Below are 21,616 nucleotides of genomic sequence, written 5' to 3' on the forward strand. Positions count from 1 at the left end.
TGAGCAGAAAGCATCTACAAAAGAATGACCTCTCTTTAGTCAAATACACTTTATTTATTTGTTTGTTTGTGTGTTTGTTTTATATTGCTGCCTATTTGCCCATGGCGACTCGAGGTGGCTTACACAATTTAAAACCATATTTAAAACAAAAAATAAAAAAATAAAAAAAAACAATAAAAACTAACAAAAAGAATCGAATAAATTAGTAAAGTACAATGTAACAAAATTTTTTTGGGGGGGAACGAACTCCTACCTCCCGCCCCGACTACAGCAGATCACACTAGCCATTTGATGGGCTCCATCCCTCTCTGGGTTCCCCAGGCCCACTGTCAAAACCAGGTCTTCAGTGCCTTTTGGAAGAGTGCTAGAGTGGGGGCCATTCTAATCTCTGGGTGAATGATATTCCAGAGAGAGGAGCCACCATGGAGCAGGCCCAGGTGTATCTGCCTCAGGGATGGGGCCCGCAACATTCCCTGCTTCCTCGCTCTAATGGGGTAGATGTGACCAGCAAGAGATGTTCCCTCAGATAACCCGGACCCAAGCAATGAAGGGCTTTAAAGGTGACAATCAGCACCTTGAATTGCACCCGGAAGCAAATCGGCAACCAATGCAGCTCTTGCAGGAGAGGTGACACATGTGCACATTGCTCCCCATCCAGCCCCTAACAGTCTCCAGGCACTGCGAGAGGGAGGACACAGCAACATTTAACTCACTACAGGCTGAGACATACAGCTGAGTATCATCAGCATATTGGTGATACCTCAGTCTATGGTGACGGATGATCTCACCCAGCGGCTTCATATAAATGTTGAACAGGAGCGGAGAGAGTACCAAGTCCTGCGGAACCCCGTAAAGCAGTGGACAAGGGCTGGATCTCTCCCCTCCTATCAACACTGAGAGTGGCCACATAGGAAGGAAGTGAACCAAGACAGCACAAGGCCTCCCACTCTCATCCCCTGAAGCCGCCCCAGGAGAATCTCATGGTCAATGGTATCAAAAGCTGCTGAGAGGTCAAGTAAAGGATGGATGCACTACCCCCATCCCACTCCCACCAGTTACACAGTTATTCTGCTGCTTAGTCCTTGAAGGGTTCACTCAACATTGATTCAGCCTCCCACTGGAGCTGTGAACACTTAACCTTAAACTCCTTTTAAAAAAATGATATATTGTATTTCCAGTTGACTAATAAATTCTGTATTAGAGGTAATGTCTCTTCATGATCCCAGGAAGGTGACTGATAATTTTTTGTTGAACAAGAAACAGCTTTTAAACTGCAATTGTGCTACAAAATCTGAGTTCATTTGCTTAGAAAAAACAATAAGTAGAAAACACTAAAGATAAATTTAAAATTTGCATCTTCAATTTAATATATTTGTATTTTAACTGTTGCTGAGTTTAAATGATTATTTTATCAGAGCTGTTTCCTATTAGGATTTTTTTTTGTCATTACAGTGGATCTTTTGAATCTGTCTGCTGCATGCGATGCCTTGGATCAGCACAACCTCAAACAGAATGACCAACCAATTGATATACTTCAGATCATTAACTGCTTGACTACCATTTATGATAAATTGGAACAAGAGCACAATAACCTAGTCAACGTCCCTCTATGTGTAGATATGTGCCTCAACTGGCTTTTGAATGTTTATGACACGTAGGTCTCAGTTTTCTATACCAGTTGATTGTAATAAACTACTGTTCATTTTTTTAACAAAATAACAACTGATAGTTGTATTAATGGGAGAAAATTTGGGATTATTTTGAAATTCACAAAGAGTTGTTGAAAGTTACCAACTTCCATCTTAAAAACAATAAAATTAATTACACCATTCAATTTTGAAATTCTGTATGACCCTAGAATTAGAACTTATTACTTGTTAATTGTTTTCAATTGTTTTATTGTCCTATTCAAATACTAATACAATTATTAAATATTTTTGGTGCCAAAATGTAACTATGTTAAGTACATTTCATTGTAAGCTACTTCTCATAAACTAAGTGTATATACAAGTCTAATTGTATATGCAGAATTCTATTCAGAATTGGAAATGGATTATATTTATGACTTAGGAAAATGCTTTTAACTCTGAAAATATTACAAAAAGTCTCAGCATACAAATTATTCTAAAATTGTATGAATATAACTACCCGTCTGTAGTACATTGTACTGGGTTTCCTCAAAAATACAACCCAAGCCCTAGACCAGATTTCATGTCTGCACCTAATATAAACCCTACCCCCCCAAAAGCCCTAGTTAAACTCCGCCCACCATTTGGTTGTATGAGTTGGGTGAGGTGCAGGTGTAAAAATCAAGCTAGAGTGGGGGGGTGGAGCTGCCCCAAGCACCCTGCACCCGCTTACCTTAGGACCATCACATCCAAGCCTCCCACACCCTGATACCTGTCATGCTGCTTTCCAACTTTTTCTGAGGCCACTCGCAGCCAGATGCCACGTGGCTCATCATGCTGTGCCACTGCTTGTGGCAGGAAGCCGTGAGGTTCATCGTGTGGGTGCTGCCACTCATGGTAGGATACTGCGTGGCTCGTTATTCCAGTGCCTCTGCTTATGGCAGGATGCCACATGGCATGCTATGCTGGTGACACCGCTTGCAACAAGATGCATGCCGCTCATGGTAGAATGCCATGTGGCTCGTGTGGGTGCCACCGCTTGCAGCAAGACACCGCATGGTATATCCCATCAGTGCCATCGCTCACGCATGCAACAACACAAGGCACCACACAGTCTCCTGATGCAAGAGGCGGCACCAGAGCAATGAGCCATGCAGCATTCTACTGTGAATGGCAGCACCCATGTGATGAGCCTCTCAGCCTCCTGCTGCAAGTAACGGCACCGGCACGATGAGCTACATGGTCGATGAGCCACATGGTGTCCTGCCATGAGCAGTTGTGAGCAGCTGAAGAATAATCAGTGCAACAGGTGTCGGGGCGTGGGAGGTGTGGCTGTGGTGATCGTAAGGTAAGCGAGCAAGACATCCCCCGAAAATGGTGCTTATTTGGGGGCTAAAAAGAAAATAAGACCTGTCTTATTTTCGGGAAACATGGTATGTACTTACTCCAATAAAAACTATTCCTCTGATCTTTTTTATTTTGTTTTTGTGCTAGAACTGGAAATTCTTTTTTATTTCTAGCATTTTAATAAGCTTAGATATAGGTATTATTATTTGGATCTACATTATTGCTTATTTATTTATTTCTTTAATATCAATAGGGGTCGAACTGGAAGGATCCGAGTCCTGTCTTTTAAAACTGGTATAATTTCATTGTGTAAAGCACATTTGGAAGATAAATACAGATGTAAGTAATGATTGTGTTTTATAATTTCTGCATTTGGTATGAAGATACATAAATATTAGGTCAAATTAACTTTTCATTTTTTTTAACAAAACTTAGTTAAAATATATTATGCAGGTTGTGCACTAAATGTTACTTAATGTCATCTAGTTTAGCTCATTGGAGATTATGGTCTTTATAGTTCACAAGTAACGAGTTGTAGAATGTCGCTGAATGACCTGTGATAGGAATGAGCCAGGATCCCAAGAAAAATACACATGCACTAGATGGCTTAAATATATAGATTGTGATTCCCCATTTTTAAAAAATATTCATTGCAGATACATCATGACATTGCTTCTAAAGTGATTTTCTAATACACATTTCTCTCCACTATTAAACTCAAAAGAGAAGTAACCTGAGCCTTCATTTGCTTTCATATCTATTATGATCTGTTTCTTCATTAATTATTGTTACTTTTTAATGTAAACTACCTTAGAGTCATTAAAAGGAATAGAATGGTTTCTGTTATTGACACAGATGGGTTATACAGCTATGCAATCCCATTTGTAAACCTTCAAAGCCTACAGAATTCTTGGTGGGAGCTTCCATCCCTGTATCATCTTCTTCTATCTTCTTTTTCTATATACAGTATATAAAAATGAAATACTACTCATGCATCACCACAAAATCTCCAGAACCGTAAAGCCTACAAACTTGAAATTTGGGACATATGTTCCTCTTGGCTTCTAGGTGCTCACTAAGAAAGGATTTTTCAAAATGACCATCAGAGCATTATTATTTTATATATTAACACGTTCTGATGCTAAGGAGTTCTACTCCCCCTCCCCACCTGAAAAGAAATCTGTTCCAAATGCAAAACACAAGCAGAGGAGTTTCAATTTCAGTTTTAGTTTCACAGCACCAAGCTTTAGTACAGAACAGTTGAGCTAAGCCATGCCCAGGCTCCTTGCTGTCTCCTTGCTCACACAGCAAATACTGCTTCAGTTTCCAAACAGCCCTCAGCTCTCTCACACACTGACAGGAAGCTAGTCAGATGAATACCGATGGATGCTGGTAGGCAGAGGCAGATTTTTTCCCCCTTATTTTCCTCCCCAAAAACTAAGCCCGACCAAAAAGTTTTATAGCGAAGCACAGGTATCAGGTTAGTATCCTATATGACTAGTGTAACTCCTTCTTGGGTTCTTTTTTATTTTTATTTTTTACTATTTTCATTAGCATATTTATCAGCCCAATTTGTTTACAATTGTTATTTTTCAGTCTGGGTTTTTTCTTTTTTTTCTTTATTCTTCAACTTTTTAAAAAACTTTGCATTACACCTTGTCCTTTAGCTACAGGTATCCACCTAGTATCCTAGCCTTGTATCCTGAGGATCTTATTTTATTACTGCTAGAATGCAGGAGCGAGTTTAATCTCATATGAGCAGAATTGATATTTCCTTTGTCTTGGTGAAGGTCACATAGACACTGCCATGTATTTACAAGAAAGTGGCTTGTCACAATTATTAATCTTATTTGCAAGCCAAGTTGCAAATTCTTCTTGAAGACCAACAAAATCTCATAGTATATCGAACATATCTTCTAATTATTTTCCGTATATATCTCCTTTTAGTATTCTTACCTAAATGGTAAGCAAATTATAGTAAATCCAAAAATGCACTGATAACCTGACACATGGAGGTTTTCTAGGACTTTGAAAGAGTCTGCAGAAAATTGTAGATTGAATACTAAAATTTGATTGGGAATTATATTTATTTTAACAACTAAACAGAAAATAAAAGCTCTTCTAAAAACAGGTATATACAACATGAGAACTTTCCTACTGAAATATTAAAGAAGATGTAAAAGTAAAACCATATTATTTTTTCATTGCACTGAAATGTTTCTTACACCATGAAAAATAAAGATTATTCAGATCATGTTTTGGCAACTACATTAATGTCAAATAAATATTTCAAGTCTTTTCAAACTGGTCTTCCTTCTGTTACAGGTGTGTTGTATATTCACTTCAAAATACATGCAGTGTAGCAAATTCATAGTCAGTTGAATTTTACTTGTGATACCACTTTTAACAGTCCCTGGGCCTGATGCATCTTTGTAATAGAATGCATTTTTTTCTTGGAAACACTGTATTTGCTATTTGACAAAGTTTCCTGGAAATTGTTACACCAAGATAAACAAAAGATTCAGAGTATAATGTAAAATCCCATGCCTTGTACTTTTCTAGATTATTGCTATAATTTAGTAACATCATGTGCAATATACTCCAGTTTGGTTACATGAATTTTCACCATATTTTTTATTCCATGTTTTTAGATCTGTTCAAGCAAGTAGCTAGTCCCACTGGATTCTGCGATCAACGTCATCTGGGTCTCCTCCTACATGACTCTATCCAGATTCCAAGGCAGCTGGGAGAAGTTGCTTCTTTTGGTGGCAGTAATATTGAACCCAGTGTTAGGAGTTGTTTTCAGTTCGTAAGTGTCAGCGTTCCAAGTATAATGCACCCATAGAAAGCAGAACTCCAAGGCAGGTAGATTCCTCAAGGAACTATTTATTGGAATCATAATATTGGCACAACTGGTGAAAACTGACTCTGAAAGTTCCTGCAGTTTTCATCAAATTAAAAAGTAAAAGTTGCATACTGAACCTAGAAGAAATTACTTTGGCGAGATAAGCAAAGCCCAGACCTTAGTTGCAAAGCTGCAAAGAAAAATTCTCCACTGACCCCATTTCCATGGCAGCAACCTACAGGCTGGCTGACACTTATAGTAAATTAGCTCTCTAAATGTTAAATATTTGCGTGACACTATCTTATTTCAAAACTGATATAAGTATCTGAGAAATATTTCTGTTATTATTTCAATTATGCTTCCAACACAATTATTTCTTCTTTAAAGAACAAAGATTGGTTAGTAATTGATACAAAATATTTCGCTTTTCTCCTTTTGATGTCTCAGTCATGTTTGTTACTTTAGGTTATGAGGTTTTGACATTTTGGTTGGGTAAAGGATTAGTGGCAAAAAAGCAGCATAGCATTTTACTGATTCTACTTAGTTATTGTCTAGGTAATTTAGAACCCAGTAAAGTCTAGGAAATATGTACTATATTTAAGAGTTATCAGAAAATAGTTTCCAAAACCTGATTTTGTTAAACTGCTGTGAGGAATCAATTTATGGAAGATCTTTGGATTTTTCATAGTCTATCAAGATCAATACCCATGGGAAGTGTCTTCATTATATTGAGGATTTGGTCCCCCGAAGGCATGCTTTTGATCTGTTTCTTAATGATTAGGAGTCACTGGTTATCTGTATAAATAGCATTTATTAGTTTCAAGTCATTCCAATCACACCTTTTCTTAGAAAGGGCAATTTTTTCTTCTTTGACTGAGAGCACAGCCACCTTTCTCAGTTTTTTTGTATCTCTACACCAATATAATTTTGTATATCACTCAAATTTTTCAATTCAAACTTCTCTGATTAGCAAATTCTTTTACCTGTGACACATCTTTTGCAATGAAACAAAGATCATCCACAAATGCTAACAATTGACAACCCCCATCTTGTAACTTTCCAATATACATGCAACCATCAGCCTTGCAACTCTTGAACCCAAGACCCTTCAATGCCGTATTTAAATAGATATTCCAATTTCTGGCTGACTGCTTCAGCCCATAAATGGCCTTGTTCAATTTATACAGTGTTAGGATTTTTTCTTTCATACCCTGGTGCTTGAACCATGTGAATTTCTTCCTCTAATTCTTCATTGAGAAATGCTGTGATTATATCAAAATGCCAAATTTTATGATCACGTGCTGCTGCCAATGCTAGTACCATCAACCTTATGCTTTCACTCTTTACAGTAGGCATAAATACCTCATCATAGTGTACGTTTTTCCTCTGTGAAAAATCTTGTGCCACTAATCTTGCCTCATATTGGACCTCATTGTTGGCTAGTACTTTCTTTTTGTATACCCATTTACATCCTACGGCTTTGCAAACCTGTGGCAAAGTCATAGATGTGAATACTTTATGTTCAGCCGTGGATTTTATTTCTTTGTCCATGGCTTCTTTCCACTTGTTCAGTTTTAGGTAATGCCAATACTTGCTTTCACTTCTATCCATTTCTATCCCCTGATTTGAAATGCGATAGCCAAGATTATCTAGTGACTCTTTATGGAATTCGCACTTGGACAATTTCACATACAGCTTTGCATCCAAATTCTTAACAGTTTTCTCACTAACTTTGTGTGTTCTTCTAAAGTTTTGTTGTAAATAAGAATGTCATTCAAATAAACCAGGACTCCTTTATATAAATATTTTTTCCCCAAAAGCTTTTTATTTTTTTAATTGTATGCATCTGTTCACGTGAGCAACATGTTTCCAGATTATAATACTTGTACATAGTCATATTTTCATTTCCATTAATCTTATATAATATTAACTCGTATCATTATCCATTTCACTCATTTTTAAATAAATTTGCATTTCATATTTTAATTCATTAATTCAATATCAATATCATTTCATCCATATATAAGTTTTCAAATCTTTATCCCCTATTATTTCCATTTTCAGCTAACCACCTATTTTATTTTAAATTACACATCATTATTATCCTTAGTTTTCTCTAAGCCAATATATAATAAACAATCTAAAGAGTAAAAATATAGATAAAACCAATATATTTAGGATCCACATGGTATTTCCCATTCCCCTACTTTAATCATAATAGAATATTCTCATTATACAATTCTAATATCCATTAAGTAATCAACTGTATATATTCCCTCCAATAAATCACTAAAATAAGCTTCTTAATATCTCTCATTTTATCTTTACTTTACTTATAATCATTGATAATCATATCTTTTTTTAAAATTCATTTCCATTCCCTTGTTTTGATCCTCCAGAAAAGAAAAGGGTTCATAACAATACATTTTATGTACAGTTAATATTCATATATATATATATATATGTAATTACACATTCCTAAAATATTTCCCCAGAAGTTTTAAATTAAACACCAATATATGTTCCATGCAGTATTCCCCTTATAGAATCCCTAACCCTTATCTCTATTTTTTTTGGCTTTATTATTTATTTTAATTTTAGCCAACTTTCTCTTTCTAAATTTCCCTGGTCTTCCTTCTTTCCTTCTAACATTTCACCCATCTTCTCTCCCCTCCGCTTTCCTGTTCTCTTTTTGAAGTTTCTTCTTGTATAATTTCTTCTTCTTTTGTTTAATCCTGGGAGCGTTTTCTCTTTTATTTATTAAGTCAGTCATCAATATCATAGCTTTAATTCTTTTAGGGTTTTTTGGCAATGTCTCTTGTTCTCCATGTCTGTCTGAGCCTCTTTCTGCTTCTTTTAACTCCGCCTCGCTGGAATTTCTTTGTTCTTCAACCCTCACCATTATTTTCTTTTCCAATATTTCCAATAATTCCCTTCTTTCTTTCAACATTCCTTGTAATTCCAACTTAAAGTCTTTGCTTATTTCTTCCATTTTTATAGTAAATTATTAATATTCAAAGTCTTTTTTTTGCAATCCTTGCCAAAAGTCTCCTTTTATCTTTATTTCTTTTGTTAATCCTTCTGTCTCTTTGTCACAATCAACACCCAACAGTCCCAGTAAATTGCATTTATATATCCTCTTGGTAGAATTTTTCCCCCTTTTTTCAAAATTTCTGGGGTTTTTATTATTTTATTTGTCTTTTCTTTCATAACAGTTATAAGTCCAGTAATTTTCCATATAATTTTGTAGGAAAAAAAAGTCTTTGACTATTAGATGGCGCTCTGTATCACTTTCCACTTTTTAAAGTTCTTTTCTCTTTTAGTTATATTAAACAATAATTTCCAACCATTTCCACAATTAATTTTCTTGATATTAACCAATTCCAGGCAAGTCCAGCATTTAATTAACCAATTCCAGGCAAGTCCAGCATTTAATCAAATGCCTAATTAATGCCAATTTATATCATTCAAAGTTTAGTCTCTAATTTCATTATAGCTTTTTATGAACCAATTTTGTTTACCTTGTATTTTTCTCTTTTTTTTCTGTTCGCCACTGTGTTACTCTTACGTGAGGACACTTTCTACTTCTCAGGGTTATTAAGAAAAAAAAAATCAAGTTCTTTTATCTGGTTGCACGTCATTCACCACTTCACTGCTCCAGCACAAAACTTAAATCCCAGCACCTTTCCGTTTTCAGGGGAGCCATTTTAGGCTGCCATTTCTCCCTGTCTTCCAGGGGAGAAATACATAGCCAGTGAGGGGAGATGCGGCTCCCCTCGACCCAGCTGGCGGTCTCCCCCTCTTCATCCACATCTTCAAGGTGGGTCAGGATGACACCGGTCCTGTAAGGACCCTTCCGACAAGGGAAACACGGACCCAAGCCATGCACTATCGCGGTCTCTGACTGTCGTCAATGGAAGCGCCATATTATACAAATATTATAGTATATTATACAAATATTATAGTATATTATACAAATATTGCTGTAGTACATCATTTATCAGTTGCATGAAAACCCCTGGGGCTCCTTGCAATCCAAATGGCATTACCCTGAATTGAAAGCTGCCTAAGGGGCAATTGAAAGCAGTCTTCCATTCATCTCCTTCTCTGATGCAGATTCAGTAATACGCTTCGTGGAGGTCTAGTTTGGTAAACACTTTCCCTTTTGCTAGGTGTCCTGAAATGTCTTTTATGAGTGGTAGAGGGTAGGTGATGTGAATACTCACGGTATTAATTCCTTTAAAATCCATGCATAATCTCACCCCCCCCATCTTTTTTTTTCTTTAAATAGCACGAGGGCTGCCACTCTGGATTTTGCTGGTTGGATGAAACCTCTGGCTAGATTTGAGTCTATGTAGTCTCGTAGCTCTTTTATTTCCTTAGGTGTCATGATGTACATCTTTGGCTTTTTGTAATTTTTGTAATTTTGCCCCTTCTATAAACTCTATGGCACAGTCAGTGTGGCAATTGGGGAGTACCACATTGTATTCCTCCTCACTGATAACCTCAGCTAGGTCACAGTATTGGATTGAGATTCGAGGAATCCTTGGGGGTTTATCAGCCAACACTACTGTTGAATCCTCATGGCTGTCCTGTAATCCTGAGTTGTCAATGTGGTTGTTGTCCTGTTCAGGAGGTGGCTCAGGACAGAGTGCTAATTTAATTATCCTATAGCCGCCCTACCAGCTTATAGTTGGTCACCATTTGTCTAGCCAGGCAAGACCCAGGATTACTGATTGGGTCATTTTGGCACTACTATGAACCGGATTCACTCCCAGTGCTTCCCTACAGTCAGTTTTACTTTTTCAGTGATGTGCATGGCCGGACTTCCCCCTATCATGGATCCATCCACTTGTTGGAATTGAATGGGGGTAGTTAATGCTTTAGTCTCTATGCCTACGGTACACACAGACTGGGGGCTAATGAGGCATCATGAACTGCCGGTGTCAATAATGTCTATGAGCCTTTCTATGCCTGTGCAGGTAACAGTCAATATTCCTTCAATTTTAAAGGGTTGGATGGTTCCAGTTACCATCAGGTCATCTTCACTGTCTGCATCCTGAATGATGGGCAATCCTGCTGCCAGACTTCCCTCCCCTGTGAGTTGTTAGGGGTTAGGGACCTTGATGGCTTGGCACAAAAATTTGCTTTTCTCTGGTGGTTTTCTCTGTGCCTTTTTCCCATTAGGGCAGGGGTGGGATTCTATTGGTTCGCACCGGTTCTATAGAACTGGTTGTTAACTCACTGGTACTTCTAAGAACCAGTATAACTGATCCCTGGCTGTCTCCGCCACTCCTACAAGCCCAAAACTGGTTTTTTTTTACTGCGCATGTGTGGACATTTTTTGCACATGTGTGACAATCCTTGCCTCATTCTTCCCTGCCCACCCCTCCCTTCGCTGGCCCTGGCCCCCGCCCCTATCGGCCGCTCCTACGCTCCAAACAACTGATTTTTTTACGGCACATGCGCGACATTTTTCATGCATGCGCGACAATCTTTGTCCCATTCTCCCCCGCCCCTCCCTTCATGACCCAGTTATTTGTTATTGCATGTGCGTGACATTGCGCGCATGCGCAACAATCAAAGACGGCATTCTCCCCTTCCATCAGCCCTGCTCTGCAGTTTCTGGCCCAGTCAGCCATTATTGCGCATGTGCAACATTGCACACATGCGCAATAATAGCTAACTGCCTTCTGCCCCGCCCACCCCACTCCACCCCGCCCCTACTTAAAGCGCATGTGCGCTACCTACAAAAATTCTCCCACCCAGTGCCATCGCTCACACCAGCAGCAGCAGCAGCAGCAGCCCAGTCAGCCAGCCAGCCAGCCAGCCAGCCAGCCAGCCATCGCTGCCTGCCTTCTGCCGTCCTGCTGAGTGAGTAAGGGCAAGCTGCAAGCCCTGGTTGCCACCTCCGCTAACCACCCTCACCTGACCGGTCTGCCTCCCAGGCCCTGCCTTGCTAGGCCTGCCTCCCAGGACTGCCTTGCCTGGACTGCCTCCTGCCGCAGCTGCTGTTAAAGACAATACAAGCCCCGGCCGCCGCTGCTAGTCGTCCTTGCCCACTTGGACTGCCTACCATGGCCTCCGAAGACGCAGATCGGTAAGTACGACCTCCAACCCAGTCGCCTACCTGCCAGCACCAGCCTCGGTTGAGTGCCGATTCCTGGGATGCCCACCGACCTCGCTGGTGCTCCCTGCCTCGCCTGCTGCCATCTCCCATCATCTGCGGCCCTCCATTGTTGCTGCCTTGCCTTCCCACCAACAATTGGTGAGTGAGGAGGCAAAGCAGCAAGCCCCGCTGGTCCCCTACCTCCTCCTGCCACCGCCACTGCCAGCCCCGGTCAAGTGCCAACTCCCGGGCTGGCCACTGCTGCCTCGTCCACCCACTAGCTGCCATCTTGGCTAGGCCGGCGCCACCTTCCCTCGCCCGCCGTGGCCCAAGGGTTGCTGCCCTTGCTTTCCCACCAACGATTCGTGAGTGAGGAGGCAAAGCAGCAAGTCCCGCCAGTCACCTACCTTCTCCTGCCGCCACTGTCGCTGCCAGCCCAGTTGAGTGTCGACTCCTGGGCCAGCCGTCTTCACCACAGCAAGCTTGAAAACTGAGGAGGACCCTGGCGTAGCTGGCTAGCCAAGTTGCCTGCCTCATTTTGGGTAAGTTGCTTTCTTTTATTTATGTATTTATCTTTTTTAGTGTCTGTTTTTGTTTTTATTAATCATAAAAACAAAACAGATACTAAATAAATAAATAAATACATAAATAAAAAATATTTTACTATTCATCTTGATGTTTCTTTCTCCTTTGATTTTTTCTATTACAAAAAAGCAAATCAGAAACAAATATCTCTATATAGCATCAATATAACATAATGTTACATTGCTATTATATATAGATACTTTCCTAATAGGAAAAAGCAGAGGAGAAAGAAGCATCAAGATGAATAGTAAAATAATTTTTATTTATGTATTTGTTTATTTCTTTAGTAAATTAATCATAAAAACAAAAACAGATACTAAATAAATACATAAATACATAAATAAATAAATAAAAAAGCAACTTACCAAAAATGAGGCAGGCAACTTCTTGTTACATTATTGTTGTTATATATTATCTGTTTCTGCTTAAATCAATATATAGCAACATCAATGTAACAAAAATCTGCATGCATACATAAATAAAAATTGTTTTTTAAATATGTTTTTTATTTTTTTAAACATAAACAAAACAAACATAAAACATAAATCATCTTCAGTTACATACAGTGTGTCAGTTGGTACAAATCACTTGTGCACAATCTCTGCAGTTTTCCCTTCCAATTTGCATTAATCCTTATATCATAAATCCACTATATATATTTATATTATTGCTATTATTAATTACTTACTAGACTTTACTAATATTACATCATTTATGCGAGCAAATCACTATTTTTACTTAATCTTCTTTATAATGTTCAATTTCATCATCACTAATTATTTTATAACAATATATCCTTACTTTACCTTACCTCTGTAATTCTATTATACTTATAAAGTATTATAAAATATTTCATAAATGAGAATTATATTGTTACACTGCTGTTACATATTGATACTTAAGTACAGCAGTGTAACAGAAAAATTATTTAAATTTTTTTGTATTGGCTTATTTCTAATTTTGTTAATTATATCAACATGTGTATAATTATCAACCTTCTGTATTTAATTTATACATAGCAATGATCATTCTCTGCCTAATTTCTACCTTTTATCTCTATCCATTTTAGCACATTGTAATTTTTTAATTTCATTTTCATCTATGGGGATCTCTTGGTTTTTCCACTGTTGTGCAAACATAATTCTAACTGCTGTTAACACGTGTAACATTAAATATGTATTGTACTCCCTTTATTTATGTGGGTACCAACAAAAATATTTCTGGTTTTAAAATTTAAATCTATATGTTGCTTTACCATTTTTGCTAACCTTGACACTACATCCTTTTGAATAGCTACACTAGCAGAGCCCAATACTGAATTCATATATTCCAATTTTTTAAACTGAGGAATAAATTTCAGAAAAAGAATTCAGTATTGGTCTGTGAATGTGCCTATCAATTCCATTCTTAATCTAACTTTTTAGATGATTTTGTACTATTATCTTTTTTTCGTACTGTATATATCTACATAAGGCTGTAAAAAGCTTCAGTACATTTTTAAGCTGCATTCTGAAAAGGTTAGGTGACCAAACATGGCTTCCCCTGGCTTCTCTGTCTCTGCTATAGAGAGAGCATTCCATCCTGGATTGTTGGTCCAGGTAAGTAGTCTTGGCTAGGAAAGATTTTTGTGCCACTACTGGCACAAAATAATAAACTCCCTTGGTTTGTTAATAGTATTTCCATTTTAAGTGCTTCTTTTTCAGTTAATGAATTGTAATTATGAAAATATCAGCCATTCTTTTATATACACAGTGCAACATCTTTTTTATAGACTGTCATTTTCAAATCCACTTTCAGTTCCGTCTCATTCTTGTCTGGTGAAACTTGTTCCTCTTCCATAACATCTTTTAATCACTAACTAGGTATAGTGCCAGGGACTCTGAAAAGTAACTGAATATTACTGATCTCCGTTCCTCGCCTGCTTTCTTCGCTTCCCACTCCCTTCACCACTCAACTTACAACAACAATTGAGTCCAAACCACTATGATTTTTTTTTGCAGCATATTGCCAAGATGAAAAGGCAAATGAGTTTGTCTGCTTTCTTTGGCAAGAAAAGAAAAGGAGATCCAATAGAGTCACAACCACAACCATTGGAGTTTGAGAAAAGCAGAACCAGCACATCATCCATCGAAGAAAGCGGAGCCAGCACATCATCTACACCATGACCAGAGGAAAGCAGAGCCAGCACATCATCCATCGAAGAAAGTGGAGCCAGAACATCATCCACACCATGATCAGAGGAAAGAGCCAGCGCATCATCCACATCTCAACCAGGGGCCAGCACATCATCAGATATTGGAAGAACTGAATCAGACATTGAAGGGAACCTTCCTAACTGCTGGACACTGCAGCAGTACAATAATTTTAGGGGAAAATATGATGGACTGGATGTTTCCCAGAAAAAATTAGGCTGCAAGCATTGCAGAAGATTTGAAATTTCGACCAAAGAAAAAAGTGTCTACGGAGCTAAGGAGTGGAAGAATTACCAAATTGAACCATCAGAAAGGAATAAAGAAATACAACAAGCTTCCCTCTGAAAGAAATTGAAGGAACATTTCTCATCTAAGGCTCACAACATCTGTACAGAGAAGTTGAAGCAATGTGAGCAAGATGTCATAAACCGGAGAAGATGACTGAGAAATATCTGGGTAGTACATGTAGAGTGTTTACTACAGTGTATAGTCTGGCACAAACGTGCAGACCATTTTCATATATAGGAGATCTGATTGAATTACAAATTACAAATGGTTTAGATTTGGGAACAGGGTTGCATTCACATAAAACTGCAGTTGCAATAGTAGATTTCATTGCAAAAGACATCAGGAGACATTTATTTAGCAAAATTATTGAGAAAACTCACAAAATCTGTTTGATAATTGACAAAGCCTCAACAATATCTTCCAAACCAGTTCTTATACTGTACTTAAAAGTTGAGGATCCAGCTTTCTCACCAACAATTTCCCTTCAACTAGTAGAATTAGATAAACAAGATGCAGAGACGATACGTTGTTCGGTTATAGAAAGTTTGAATAAAGTTGGGTTTAATAGGAACTATCTGGAGAAACATTTAATTGGATTTTGCTCTGATGGAGACAGTGTTATGCTTGGGAGAAAATCCGGGGTAAGCACTAGGATAGCCAGAGTTTCCAAATATTATAATATGGCACTATTTAAACCATCATTTGCATTTTGTTTTAGATGATTTTATTAGGGAAATAAAACAAATCAGTCATTTTCAAATTTTTATTGATAAAATATATTCTACTTTCCATCAATTGAATAAGAACCTAATAGAACTTAACAAAATTTCCGAACAACTTGAGATTGAAATTATAAAAATTGGTAGAGTTTTTGGACCAAGATGAGCTGCCTGTAGTTTAAGATCAACCCTAGCTGTGTGGCAGGCTTATTCAGCGCTACATCAGTTTTTCTGTTCAAATAAAAAATACTCTGATATGGCTACCCGTCTTGAAAACACATATTTTCTCACTGATTTGGCCTTGATGATTGATGTGCTTACTGAAATCTCTCTCTTTTCTAATGCATTGCAAGCGAGAAATATAGACATTATAAAGGCTGAAAACTTGTGATAAGATCAATTAAATCATTTGAAATGCTTATAGAGGAAAAGGTGCATATGAAAAAAAGGTTGATGAATTAATTACTTCAGAAACCTTTAAAAATATATAAATTTTATACAAAATCATCAATTTGTGGGACTTCCTTGTGAAAAACTTATACAAAGCATTGTAACTAATTTGAAGAAAAGATTGATGGATTGCGAACATTTAAAAACAGGCTGCCAATTTAAAGACATTGATCAATTAAAATTTCTAAATTATTTGGAGCCAGATTATTGGAACATTGAAGAAGTGATGGTTCCATGGATAACAGCTGAAGAACAATTGGTTGCATTTGGTGAAATTTTCAATTATGAAATCAATATTAATATCGTGATTTCATAGAAAATGTACTAAAAGATTCTAAAAATTATACAATTCCTTGCAGCATTAAAAAGGCTAGAGATATTATTAAAACTATTGCAGTCAGTTCAGCAGAGGCAGAAAGGGGCTTCTCACAGATGAACATAATATGTTCAGAGGGCAGAAGTCGCCTTACAGTTAGTTTCCAATATTACAAACCTCCTGACCATCAGTTGAATTGGCTTACCTCTGCAAGAATGGGACCCTGTTCCTATAGTAAAGAAGTGGTTACGGGCACATCACACAGCTGATGATGCTTGTGTTAAACACAAGAAACTGTAACGGGATGATAATAGAAAAGCAATTTGGCAGTACTTTAGGTTTTATTGTTTTTTGTAAAGTTTTGTTATGTAATAGTTTTTGATTAATATTTTAAAATGTAACAATATAGTTTTGTGTACCTTTTTATTATTTAACATTAAAGACATGACATAATAAACTACCTTTTGTTTTCATATATCTTTTTTTAATATTTAGTCATTAGGGCAAAGAAGTGATGTTGAGTTGGCCTCGCCCAGTCCTCTGCAGCCCTCCCCGTAGCTCCTCGTAGCTGCCCGAGCCTCGCCCTGCCCTCTCCAGGGCTCCCCAGGCCTTAGAAACTGGCAAAAAACACTTGCTAAGAAAGTGGCCATTGAGCAAGGACCTGGTCATTTAGTGAGAACCACTTACATTTGGTTTGCCAGTCACATGGCTACCTGCCCATGCTCACCTCAGTCACATGACCACCTAGCCATGCCCACCCAGTCACGTGACCACCTAGCTACTCCCAGCCAGCAAGCCACTCCCACTCCAGTCACATGACCACCAAGCCACACCCAGAAATTAGGCCACACCCACAGAACTGGTTGTTAAGAAATTTGAATCCCACCCCTGCTTTAGGGGGAGCGGGTGCTCTCACTTGCGGTACTGGGGCTAGTGCTAAGCACTCTGAAGCATGATGCCCTTGCTGGCCACAACGGAAGTACTTTATAGAAGTCAGGATGGCTGCTGTTTGACGTCCCTTGCCTTGGCATAGAGATGAGAGCCTCGTGAGTTGTCTTTTGGGTTGTTTCTCAGTGTTGCTACTTTGGTGCTGTCTGAGTGCATTGTCTATTACTATTGCCATTCGATATCACTCATAAGATTCTGTCCTTGGGTAACCCACAGCAAAGGCAGATTTATTTTTTAAATAATTTTTATTCTTTAAAAACCAAAAATACAAAAGTCTCATTTCCATTAACAGTAATTGTGTCATTGTATATACATGTTTCTCGTTTTGTAACTATACATCATTTTTATTTTTATTCTTCACCCATTCATACCACCTCTCCCATATCACATAATATTCTCGATCATCTTTGCCTCTTAATTCAATGGTGAATTTGTTTAGTTCGGCACAATCCATTATTTTTTTAATTAGAACTTCGTCTGGTAGTGTTTTATCACTCTTCCAATTTTGTGCAAATGTGATTCTTGCTGCGTTTAGCATGTGTACAATAAGGTATCTTTTATCTTTACTCAAATTCCCTTTAATCATACCTAATAAAAACTTTTTTGGTTCCAATTTCAGCCTATATTTTGTAATCTCAAAAAGCCAACTCTGTACTTTCTTCCAATATTTTTTAACCTCTATACATTGCCACCACATATGGAAAAACGTTCATTTCATTTTTATAGCCGCTATTCAGCCTAACAGTGATAATTGTAATTTTCCCCATTTAGTCAGGTCTTTCTTTAACTGTAAAAGTAATTTCATATAATTATCCTCTTTTATGGAAGAACATCTTCCTGTTAACCAAATTCCTAGGTATTTAAGTTTTTTAACACTTTTTTAATCCCAATTTCCTTTCCAATTCTTTTTTCTGACTTTCTAGCAAGTTTTTAGCTATTACTTTTGTTTTATCTTCATTAATTTTTAATCCTGCTACCGCCCCATATTCTTCTAATTCTTGTATTAAATGGATCCCATTGGTTCTTCAACAAAAAAGACCAAATCATCCGCAAACGCCTGTACTCTCCTTTTTTACTTTTCAGTCCAATTATTTCCTTTTTTTTGTCTGATCTGATTTAAAAGCACTTCCATACTCAAGATAAAAAGCAGAGGCGACATTGGACATCCCTGCCTAATGCCTTTCATAATCTTAAAATTTTCAGTAGGCTTCCCATTTATAATTACCTTAGCTTTTTGGTTTGAATAAATTGTACCTATCATTTTGTTAAATTTAGTTCCAAATCCCTCAGACCTGCCAGCTGAGATTGTCAAACGCTTTCTGAGCATCTAGGAAAATCAGCGCTGCCTGCTTTTCCAGGTGGGCCTCATAATGTTCTAATACATTTAATACTATCCTTGTGTTGTTTCTTATCTGTCTAGAGGGTAGGAAGCTATTCTGATCAGTGTGAATAAGTTCATTTAGTATAATTTTTAGTCTTTCCGACATGGTTGCAAATATTTTATAGTCTATGTTCAGAAGTGAAATTGGTCTATAATTCTTGATCTGTTTATGATCTAAATCTTCTTTAGGGATTAATGAAATGTTTGCTTCTCTCCGTGAGTCAGGTAATTTGGCAAGATCTAATACCTCATTGTACACATCTAGCATCACTGATTTAAGACATTCATAAATACATTTATATACTTCTGCTGGAAGACCATCCAGCCCTGGGGTCTTACTGTTTTTCTGCCTTTCGACCGTCCTTTTTCGTTCCATAACTTATTTCTTTATTTAACATCTCTTTCTGTTGCTCTCTAATTTCTGGAAGGCCTTTCATTTCAAATATTGATCTATATTCTCAGAGTTTATACCGTCCTCCCTATAAAGTTGTTCAAAATATTTTTGTACTATTTTCTTTTTCTCTACCCTTTGATATTCTAATTTCCCATTATCATCTTCCAATTCTTGTATCAACCTTCTCTCTTTTTCTAATCTTAATTTATGAGCTAGCCACCTCCCTGGCTTGTTCGCATGTTCGAAAAAATTCTGTTTTGCTCTATTCACCTCTTTAACTCTCTCTTCCTGATTTATAATATTCAGTTTATGCCTAGTAAGAATCATCTCGCTCCTAATTTTTTCATCTTTTTTTTTTTTGTAGTCTGCTTTCTAGCTCTTTAATCTCCTCTTGCAACTTATTCTGATTTTGCCATCTTTCCTTATTCCTTTTGGCTGTATGTGCTATTACCAGCCCACGCAAGACTGCCTTGGCTGTATCCCATATAGTCTATAGTGATGTTTGATCTACTGTATTTTCCCTAAAAAATAGTTCCATTTCTTTCTTAATTTTTTCTACAAACTCTTTCTCTTTTAAAATTTGGGGATTAAGTATCCACCTTCTACTCTTCCTTTTTCTTCCTTTCCAAGTTATTTTTAGTGGGTTGTGGTCTGCCCATACATTCATCATAATCTCTACCACTTCTAGTTGGTTTCCTAGTTCTGCGTTCATCCATGCCATATCTAATCCCATGATTTGTGTGGGTTAGAGTAGAACATGAATTCTTTTTTCCCTAAATTAGTTCTCTTCCATTGATCCATCAAATTTAGTTCCTGTGTCATCTCAAAAAATGATCTGGGCAAAATTTTCCTTTTGTTTTTATTCTTTGCACTACTGGTATAATCTTTTCTCATTTTTAATCTTCCTTGTGTGTCTAATAGTAATTGTAATTGTAATTCCTCTTTTTTCCCAGATCCATTGCATTTGGGTAGATTTGTGCTTCCATAGTTGACAACCAGTTTGGTATTTTAGTATAATGATTCTTTTTAATCTTGTTCCATGTCCAAATTAATGAATCTCTAATCATGTGTCTCTGAAAATATGCATGCTGTTTACATTTCCCATCCCAAGTTATCTATCCTGATCCTCTTTTCCTGCCATGTTACCAACAAGCCTTCTGGAACTAGCCTTCGAAACATTATATTCTTTTGGATAAGTTATGTTGCCAGAAATTTATAGTATTTTCTCTGTTCGTGCACCTTCTTTGGAATCTGCTTCAGGGTTTGCACTTCTTTGTCTTTAAAACCAAAGGTTTATCTCGCGTTTTATATATATATTATATCACATACCTGTTTCCTAGCAAATTGAATGTGAACTTCCCTAGGTAGCCTGTTGCGTCAAGCGTAACTTGTTTGGACTCTGTAAGCCTCATCAATTTCTAAAAGGATCTCTTGGGTCTCCCTTTGTAGAGCTGGTGCTAGTAGATCTGCCATAACCACATTCAGGTCTTCATCTCTACTCTCGATGATGTTCTGGAACCTCAAATAATAGGTGGCGCGGTCCATCTCTAAATGTATAATTTGTTCTTCTAATCCTTTATTTATTATCATCATCTTGTTTTCCATTAGTTCCAGTTTCTTTTCATTTTGTTCCTTTTCATTTAGTTCAACCTCTTGTAGTTTCTGCTCATTCTTTTGAATTGTTTGCTGTATCGTATCACTCTTATCTTCTAATTTATTGATATTTCCTTACAATTTCATATGGTTTTGTGAAATATTCTCTTGCATCTTTATCTGTTGTTCCTGCATTTTAAACATAGTTTTTTGAATAGTCATTAATGATGCCTGTATCGTTTGCATATTAGATGCCACATATGCTGATCACACCCATACCCGGTTTAGCGAAGAGGGAAAAAGTCCCAATATGTCACATGATGCTGTCATGACAATGTGAGTTTGACACCCCTGTCTGGAGGAAACTCTAACCACTTTGAAATTCAACCTACAAAATGAGAAACCCCAAGCTTGCAAGAAGAATATGCCCAAGTTGAACATCATAATGATCAAACAACTTCTAAAAGAATTGAGCCCTTAGAAGAAGACAGATGGAAACATGTCACGCTTAGAAAAAAACACAAACCTAGTACAAAACCCCTGTCCAATCCAACCCACTCTGAGGCAGCCCCACTGGTGCTGAACAATTGATTTCATAGACTCTCCCTGGAAGAAAAAAATGCAAACATCTAGAAAAGAAGCATCATCAAATGTAGGGACAAAGTAAAAAGTAACATCATCAAATGCTTCTGTGATAGATAGAAAAATACCCCAAACCTTCCTAGGAAAAAAAAAGGCAAGCGTTGGTGATAAATGATTCAATTTTCAAGGGAACAGAACCAGTCATCTCTAGACCAGACAGTCAATCCAGAGTTGTATAC

General features: G+C 37.4%; 1 protein-coding gene across 7 annotated transcripts in view; it reads left to right on the forward strand.

Annotated features, from left to right (window-relative positions):
- Positions 1 to 21,616, forward strand: part of DMD (dystrophin) — a 1,342,375-nt gene that overhangs the window by 1,247,152 nt on the left and 73,607 nt on the right. For 6 of the 7 annotated variants that reach the window (XM_087938163.1, XM_087938162.1, XM_087938165.1 and 3 more), the window contains exons 64-66: positions 1,453 to 1,654; positions 3,229 to 3,314; positions 5,627 to 5,784. In XM_087938163.1, the coding sequence (XP_087794289.1) occupies positions 1,453 to 1,654; positions 3,229 to 3,314; positions 5,627 to 5,784 (446 nt within the window). Of the gene's footprint in view, positions 1 to 1,452; positions 1,655 to 3,228; positions 3,315 to 5,626; positions 5,785 to 14,514; positions 14,810 to 21,616 lie in introns of those variants that run through there. The other variant, XM_087938169.1, reaches the window with a different exon arrangement.

The sequence above is a fragment of the Pseudonaja textilis genome, chromosome 8 (assembly GCF_049901715.1).
Source record: "Pseudonaja textilis isolate UNSWEBS1 chromosome 8, rPseTex1.2, whole genome shotgun sequence".
In the NCBI taxonomy this organism is placed as follows: domain Eukaryota; kingdom Metazoa; phylum Chordata; class Lepidosauria; order Squamata; family Elapidae; genus Pseudonaja; species Pseudonaja textilis.